The 8,899-nt window shown below is 42.5% G+C and overlaps 1 protein-coding gene across 1 annotated transcript in view; it reads right to left on the bottom strand.

Moving 5' to 3' along the window:
- Nucleotides 1-6,130, bottom strand: part of LOC109931929 (thymocyte selection-associated high mobility group box protein TOX) — a 90,903-nt gene extending 84,773 nt beyond the window's left edge. The window contains exons 1-2 of the mRNA XM_048595712.1: nucleotides 5,993-6,130; nucleotides 2,983-3,225 (exon numbers count right to left, since the gene is read on the bottom strand). Coding sequence (XP_048451669.1) covers nucleotides 2,983-3,225; nucleotides 5,993-6,130 — 381 coding nt within the window. The remainder of the gene's footprint in view (nucleotides 1-2,982; nucleotides 3,226-5,992) is intronic.
- Between the last annotated feature and the right edge of the window lie 2,769 nt (nucleotides 6,131-8,899).

The raw sequence follows: 8,899 nt of genomic DNA, 5'->3' as shown, positions 1-8,899 counted from the left end.
CTGAAGGCCGATGAGGAGGGTCAGACACCACTGAAGGCCGACGAGGAAGATAAGTAAAGGAGGAGATCACCCTCCAAACACAAGGTCAGAAGGCAGTGGGAGCAGCTAGCCATTGAGAATCAAGGCCCAAAGATCTGGGTGCAATGGATTAAGTTAACTGACGTCAAACAAATGGAGGTGGTAGTCATGTCCTCAAATGCTGCACAGTATGAACCCCACCAGTCACCCCACATACTGCTCAATTCACCATAGGCCCATCATTCACCCAACAAAACTTTTTTTATCAGTGAGGACTCATCCCGAAATTTCATCCAGTCCCCAGTACCATCACACACATTACACTGCTGCAAGCCTCACCTCACACACTGGCATCTATTCATCCATGCCAGTCAGATCACCCAAACAGATTGAAATACTTCCCATTGGCTTGAAGGACCAGGTGGCACACAGCCTGAGGCTGCAGGAATGAATCAGGGGTGCAGCAGTTTGTCCTAATGCTGTACAGGAGTTAGAGGAGAATTTCAATGAGGCGGTATATAAAAGAAGTTGAGTGGGTATATAAATATCATGCTTGGAGCATTGAGTAGTCTGCGGTCAATGTCAAGCAGCAAGGACGGGCTCTGGCACTAAGTTGTCACATGGCTTTCCACAGAGCCGGGGTCCCATCATGTCTGCATGGAAACGGTGATTGAATCTATTCACACACTCTGGTTTATGGTATCACAACTTCCAATGATCACAGTCACCCAAAATCTGAGTGTTGTTGTGGAGGATAAGGTACTGCTATGTGACTGTGGATTACAGTGTGCACCAAGTAACAGTCCAGCAATCTGTCCTCCAGTTCATTGTTGGGATTCCTGACCACCACCAGATTGAGTGACAGTGGCCACTATGGGAAACCAAGGGAACTCAGCCTCATCTCTGTCATTGGGACAATGCCAAAATCTATCTGAAATAGCTCCACGCAGACCAGTATCCCGTCAAAAACTCACACTTTATTTACATGTGGAGAGTCCATAACACTGATCCAGCCCCCTCAGAACCACCTCTCAGAGTGAACAGAACTCCTGACATTGCTATTTATAACTGTCAGCCAGGGTTCCCTAATTGGGCCAGGTTAACAGCCCCAATCGGGGAACTCATACTCTGTGAGGTCCATCTGACTGACCTCGTTACAAACACTACACTATTATTAAGGACAAAGTACCAGGTGATCTAGAAAACAGTAATACAAGCAAGCAGCCAACATGGTTTCATGAAAGGGAAATCACAAATCTAACAGACTTCTTTGAAGATGTGAAGAGCAGCCTAGGTAAAGGAGAACAAATAGACGTAATGTATTTTGATTTCCAAAAGGCTTTGAATGTGGTGACACATGAATGGCTATTGCACAAGGTAAAAGCTCATGGTGTTGGGATTAATATATGAACATAGATTATGATGATGGTAGTACTGTGCAGCCAACACGAAACTATGACAAACATTGACAGCTGCTCTCCCTGAGTAGGCTGTGCAGTGGAATGTGTGTGTGTATGTGTGTGTGTGTATGTGTTTATATGGGTCAGTGTGGGTTTGTGTATGTGTGTCTGTTTGTGTCTGTGTGTGTGTCTGACAGTGTGCATGTGCGTGTGTGTGTATATATGGGTCAGTGTGGGTTTGTGTATGTGCGTGTTTAAATGGGTCAGTGTGGGTTTGTGTGTGTGTGTGTCTGTGTGTGTGTCTGACAGTGTGCATGTGCGTGTGTGTGTATATGGGTGTGTGTGTGGGTTCATGTGTGTGCATGTGTAGATATGTCTGTGCACGTGGGTGTGTGTGTGCACATGTGGGGGTGTGCCTGTGCAGGTGTGTGCATCTGTGGGTATGTGTAGATGTGCCTGTACATGTCTGGGTGTCTGTGCATGTGTGTGTGTGTGTGTGTGTGTGTGTGTGTATGGAGAGTGGCTGTCTTTCTGTTTCTGTTTGTGTTGTGTTTCTGTTTGCGCGCGTGGGTGTGCATCTGTGCATGTGTGTATGTGAATATGTGTGTGTGTATCTGTGTGTGCGTAGGTGTGTTGTGTGTATATATGGGGGCATGTGAAAGCTTGTGGGTGTGTGGCGGGGTGATTGGTGGTGGTTGTATAGCCGTTGGATTTTGAGTGATTGAAATCTGAAGTGATAGAGCCGAGTTCTGGGGCCTGTACACTGATGTGTGTATTTGGAGGCACCCTGAGCCATGGGGAACTGTGCAATCATAGCAAAGGCCCATCAGCACTCCTCCTGCTTCTCCCTGGCTCACATAAGTGACATTTAATTAACTGTCTTAGAGAACCTCAGTGACCTCCCGCATATAACAGTGGACAGCAAACTGCAAGATGTTGTAAATATCTCCATCTTCAGAAGGGAACAAACCATCTGCAAATAAGTTCATCACCAAAGTCATGTTCATGGGTAACTACAGTAGTCCTTCTCCTGCTTTGAGGTTGCTGTAATGGCTGCAGCAAACTTCAGTGAGGGTGTTAAACAGAGATGTCCCACATTTTGTTCTATTGCTCCTTGCTGAGGTTCATGTTGAAGAATGGCTCCCTGAAATCTCTCAGGAATCTTTAATTATTTTTAGCATGATGAGATACATTAATACTAGCAACTACAATTTGAGTTACCAACAGTATGTTATTTTAATGTCCTTTGTTCTACTATTTTAAGAAAGGTTAATTATTTGTGTCTGTATATGAATAAACATTGAAAACAATTATTTTTGGCTGAACTGTTTTAAGGTTCCACATTTACTCATAAAATGTTTAATAAGTTCAAAGAAAAATAAGATATCAATTTAGTAATTACTGCATGACCTCTTAAAGATGCTCATCAATGTGAAAAATTACAAGCATACCAAAACGAGTTTGAAATCATGTATACCACTATAAATAAGAGCTTAATTATCAATTACTTAGAGAAATCCTGACAAGCTGTTTGACTAAAAAAAGTAACAAATGAATTACCTACCACAGAAAGACAGTTTGAAAGAAGAGCTCCATCTTGGTTTAACATATTGGACACTGTTATTGCGGGAAGATTCATGTTCTGTGGGTTGAATTGAAGTAGCCCATTCTGCGGCATTGAGTGGCAGATTGAATGATAACTGGATTCTGTGTCTGCCAAGTGAAGCAGTGAATGATCTGGCATTGTAGGAGGAGTAATAGGAGGGATATCCAAATCCTCATCTCCAATGTTTGGGACTGGATAAGTCTGTGGAATAAAATGGTACTTTAATAGATATGTTCATTTTAAAGAAACCATGGGTCCCTCAAGCAAAAAGGAATACTCACCATAATACTTCCAACGAGATGGTCGTAACTCACTGTGCTGTTTCTAAGCAGCAGTACTGACAATTACCATCAAGCAGAATTTACCATTTTACTTTAGACAGTGTCATAATTACTTAACTCAGACAGCATTGGAGATTGAATGTCAAATTTGATGCATCCAAACCTGCCCCAGTACTCGCCAAATCAAACAATTCTGGAATTTAGACTTAAGATCAAAAGTAACAGGTTGAATCTGTATCTGGAAATTTATGGTAATCATTATTTTCTTTGAAATAAAATATGCTAATTGCAGTTTATTTCAAATCACCGAGAATTAGAATTAGTGTTCACAAGGTGATTAAAACTATCCTTGGCAGTAGCAAAAATATGCACTGACAAGGCTCGAGAGTGTATAATTCAAATAAACATCATTCTGTAAAATAGCATGAAATGTATGCAAACCAATTAATGTCTGCTCTGAATAGGAATTCTCCCTCTCTCTGAGTTAATGAACCAGGCAGCCGGCAAAGTGCTTCAGGTTTCAGCCAGTATTAAAAGAAAATTTCTATCCTACCCCATCTTTTAGAAACATTTCAAATCACTTCACGAAGAATGATTTATTTTAGAGTAAAGATGCAAGATCAGTCGATAGGATATCAAATCGAGTAACCAAAATACAAGATTATAATTCAGAGGCAGTACAAACAGATATGTAGTATACTGTCTCCAGTTCTTTGAGACACACAGGAGACATACAAGTGTTGGAGCCAGGGTAATGAACAGCAAAGAGGCTTATCCATGGGACATTTTTAGCCCTTCAAATGGATGAGTTTGGGTGAAAACTTTAATTAAAATTTCAAATCTGAACCCTTCATCGTCCCCGCCCTGAATGAACCACCCTCCAGTTTTCATGCAGTCTCAGTTTTGAGGAAAGATTAGAGAAACTTGCACTTTCTAGTCGCAAAAGCAGACATTTGAGAGGTAATCTTGTATCAGCATTTAAGCTAATACACTGACTGAGAAAGGTAAATCTGAGAAATTAATTTGAACTAAATTGCAAGACAAGGATAAGGAGGCAGCGATTGAAATCAGCAAGACACACGTTTAGGATTGATCAGGGGAAACTCTTCCTTACAAGAAAGCAATCCATACTTGGAATAAAATTCCAGGTAGGCTGGAAGGGATGAAATTTCTGAACATATTAAAACAATAATTAGGCGTTGTAAAGACAAAAACTCAAGAGTTTTGAAAACAAGCGAATTAAGATGAGTCCAATCGCTGGTCTCAAGAATAGTTGTTGTGTGGTCTGTGAATGCAAGTGACTTGTATCATTTAGGCAAATACAGGATCTATTTTTATGCATAGCAAGATTCCACAAAGAGATGAAATTACTGAACAGTTAATCTAATTTAGGCAGTGAGGATTAAGACGGGAGTACTGACTGAGTAGCAAGAAATCTCAATGTAATGTGAATGTTGTTGAGGAACCTTTAAAATCTACTAATCATAGCAAACAGCATTTTGGTTTAATATTTCAGCTGAGATATAGCACCTTCAATACTGGAGCATTCCATTTAATACAGTTGATTGAAGTATCAGTCTATATTTTTGGCCGAGGTAGACCGTGGGGCCTGATGCTGGGCAACATCAGACAGGTGCATGTGATCTTTCAACAGGCTGCCAGTGAAACCATCGGGGTATATGAGGAAGGCAGGATGGCAGGCTGGTGTGATGGGCAGAGAAGCTGTGGAAGGTGTTGATGCCTTGATCAAACAGCTGCCAGTATTGTGTGTAATGGCAACAGCTGGAAGGAAAACTGCAGCCAGATTGGCAGCCGGAAAGTCTTGGGTGATCCCATGGTTCCATGCAAGTTCTGCCCAGGCTGCAAGGGCTAAGGTCCCCTCTTCCTCATGGACTGGGGGTCTGGGTGGAGATGGTAAGGGAGATTGGGCAACTGTGGGAATGTTGGGAGAACTTGGATTCAGTGCCAACAGCATGGTATTGACCTTGATTGGTTCACCATGTTCAGCACGCTGGGCCTTGCATATGGCAATGGGGGTGGGGTTTTTTATTCTTTTGTGGAAAATGGGTGTCGCTGGCTGGGCTAGCCTTTATTGCCTGTCCTTAGCTGCCCTTGAGAAGGTGGTGGTGAGCTGCCTTCTTGAACCGCTGCAGTCCATGCTCCAGTTGGTGGAGACGGAATGACCACCCACTCAATGGCGATGGGGTCAAGCAACAACAAATCTTATCAGAGGCCTAGCTGCACCATAGGCCCCTCGAGGTTATATATATATATATACATTTTAAAGATATATCAGACAGCTGGGCTGCCTCTAGTGTGGATGTTGGTCATGTTTCCATGGAGTGTCCACTTGTGTGATGGTGACAGCTCATAAGAGAAAGGAATAGGCCAATGGCTTGTTTGGGTACTACAGGGCGAAGATCTCATTTCTCGAGGTGAAAATTTCCATGTGCATTTAGCATATGATGGTGAGGTTCTGTTATCCAATCAAGGACATGAGCTTCACCGTCTGGCCCATTATTTATTGTCCATTCCTAACTACTGTTGAGAATCTGGTGGTGAGCTGCCTTCTTGAACTGCAGCAATCCATTATATATTGGTATCACCACAGCTAAGAAGGGAGTTCCAGGATGACAGTCAATGAAGGAATAGTGATATATTTCCAAGTTAGGATGGTGATTGCCTACACGGGAAATTGCAGCTATTGGTATTCCCATGTATTTGCTGTCCTTGTCCTTCCAGATGCAAGCGGTCTTACGTTTGGAAGGTATGGTAGAAGGAGACTTGGTGAATTTCAAGAATTCCTCTTTTGGACGATACACCATGCTGCTACTGAGCGTCAGTGATGGTGGAGGGAGTGGATGCTTGTGGATGTGGTGCCAATCAAGCGGGCTGCTTTGTCCTGGATGGTGTTGAGCTTCTTGAGAGTTGTTGGAGCTGCACTCATCCAGGCAAGTGGGGAGAATTCCATTCCAGTCTTGACTTGTGCCTTGTAGGTAGAGTCATAGAGTTAAATACAGCATGGAAATAGGCCCTTCGCCCAATCTGGTCCATGCTGACCATGGTGCCAACTCAGCTGGTTCCAATTGCCTGCATTTGTTCCATATCCCTCTAAACCTTTCCCACCCATGTATCTATCCAAATGCCCCTCAGGTCCTTCTTAAATCTTTCCCCTCTCACCTTGACCTCTGCTCTCTAGTTTTCAATTCCCCATGCCTGGGAAAAAGACTAATTGCATTCATCCTATCTATGCCCCTCATGATCTTATACACCTCAATAAGGTTCTCCATTGTTCCCTGGAATAAAGTCCTATCCTGTCCAACTTCTCCCTATAACTCAGGCCTACAAGACTTGGCAACATCCTCGTAAATCTTCTTTGTACTCTTTCCAGTTTAACTATGTCTATCCTATAACAGGGTGAACAAAACTGTAAACAATACTCCAAGTGTGGTCTCACCAATGACTTATACAACTGTAACATAATATCCCAACTCCTATTCTCAATGCCTTGACCGATGAAAGCCAGTATGCTAAATGCTTTCTTCATCACTCTGCCCACATGTGGTGCTGCTTTCAACAAACTATGTACTTGTACTCCTAGGTCCGGCTGTTCCACAACACTCCTCAGGACCTTACCAATTACTGTATAAGTCCTACCTTGGTTTGACTTTCCAAAGTGCAACACCTCACACACCTCTGTATTGAATTGCATTTGCCAATCCTCAGCCCACTTCCCCATCTGATCAAGATCCCTCAGATGGACAGGCTTTGGGGAGTCAATGACAGAGAAGAAAACACAAACACCCAATCTCACTTTAAAAGGTAAGAAAATAAGAAAAGTACTGTTGTTGAAGAATGAGGACAATATTCAGTTCAGTTGTCCCAAATGATAATTGGCCCTATTGGTCCATGAACTGATCAGTCTAGACATCGGTACAGTGGCCCTGAGTGAGTTCCACTTTTTTGAGCAAGGCAGCCTGACAGAACAATATGTCCTCTATTGGTCAAGTAGACAACAACACCATCTGCAGAGATAGAAAGAACTGCCGATGCTGGAGTCAGAGATAACACAGTGTGGAGCTGGAGGAACACTGGCATGCTGTGTTCCTCCAGCTACACACTGTGTTAACACCATCTGCATCAGCTTTTTGGTGAAGAACTACTGCTACTAAACTTTCAAACCTGCCAATTGGCCATTCTAAACACATCATGTCCCTATGCCTGCCAATCCAATACCAGCAATGTGCCACTCTCAGCAGAATCTATGCTCCCTAGCTGATACAGTTAATGTCAACACAGATCTCCAAGAACTCAACCAGAAAGCCTCCCAAGGATAACGTTGTTGTCTTTTGCAACTTTAATGGCAGAATTGGCTGTAACAGCCTAACGTGGAAGAAACTGTGCAACGAAAATAGAGATGTTTACTTTTGGAGTTCCATGGAGAAAGTCCATAACCAACCCCTTCTTTCAATAGAAAGACCGCTTCAAGACCACATTAATGTGCTCCCATTCTAAACCTGATAGTCTGTATCTTGGTGCACCACCATCATCTGAAGGTCATAATGCATTCTAGAGTCATGCTCAGTACTGATTGTCACGCAGATCAACTGCTTGTTCTGTCAAAGCTGAATTTCCATTTCAATCCTAAGCCCAAGAACAGATCTAAAGAAAACCCATCTTAAGGACAGGAACCTGCAAACTTCCCCTTACAGAGATAGATATTCCCTCCATTAACAATCACAGATGGGAAGCACAGGAAATAGACAGTGATGTTCGGAGATGCTACTCCAGGAGTGCTCCGGAGACTGAGTGATGAACCAGATCAAACATCACAGGAGGAGGATTGATCCAATTTTCACCAGCATCAAGTACATCTTTACTTGCACCCTCTGTGGAAGAACCTGCCTGTAACAGGTAGCCACTTTCAGGCCTGCAGCCAATGAGTACAATACTCCTAAATCTTCATCCACAAAGAAATGGCAAGACAGACTTTCATGTTGAATGATCAGGCAATTTGCCCATGATACTAATAAGATTTAACTTTATTCTTTTTTTCACGCAAAGATTCTAAATGCAAAGATCCAATTCATTTTTGTTTTCCTATTTCAAATGATGATTTTTAAAAAATATTCACTGTTATTCAAATCACTAAATCAAACGATGCCCCTCAAATAAAAGATGATTCGTTACTTCCAATAAATTAAGTGATATCATCTAGAAAGCCAAAAGTGAATGGAAGCCCACTTATGAAGAAGAGTCCTGACATGAAACATCAACTTTCCCGCTCCTCTGATGCTGCCTGGCCTGCTGTGTTCCTCCAGCTCCACACTGTGTTATCTCTGACTCTAACATCTGCAGTTCTTACTATCTCTGAATGGAAGCCTGCATCTGTTTGCACCACAGGGTGGAAGGTGTGGGCTTCTTCTCAATTTTAACTTCAGATAACATTTGCAAAGATCTGACACCCGAACACCCAACATTCATCTGGAATGTGTAATTTGATTCTGCCTGCTCTAAAATAAATCATGGACCCTGCAATTTGCAATTTCATCTAATTGTTGTCAAACAGGCTAAGAAATGCAGACAAGGCACAA

Source organism: Rhincodon typus, chromosome 4 (genome assembly GCF_021869965.1).
Source record: "Rhincodon typus isolate 14 chromosome 4, sRhiTyp1.1, whole genome shotgun sequence".
Classification (NCBI taxonomy): Eukaryota; Metazoa; Chordata; class Chondrichthyes; order Orectolobiformes; family Rhincodontidae; genus Rhincodon; species Rhincodon typus.
This window is presented reverse-complemented; position numbering and strand designations above follow the sequence as displayed.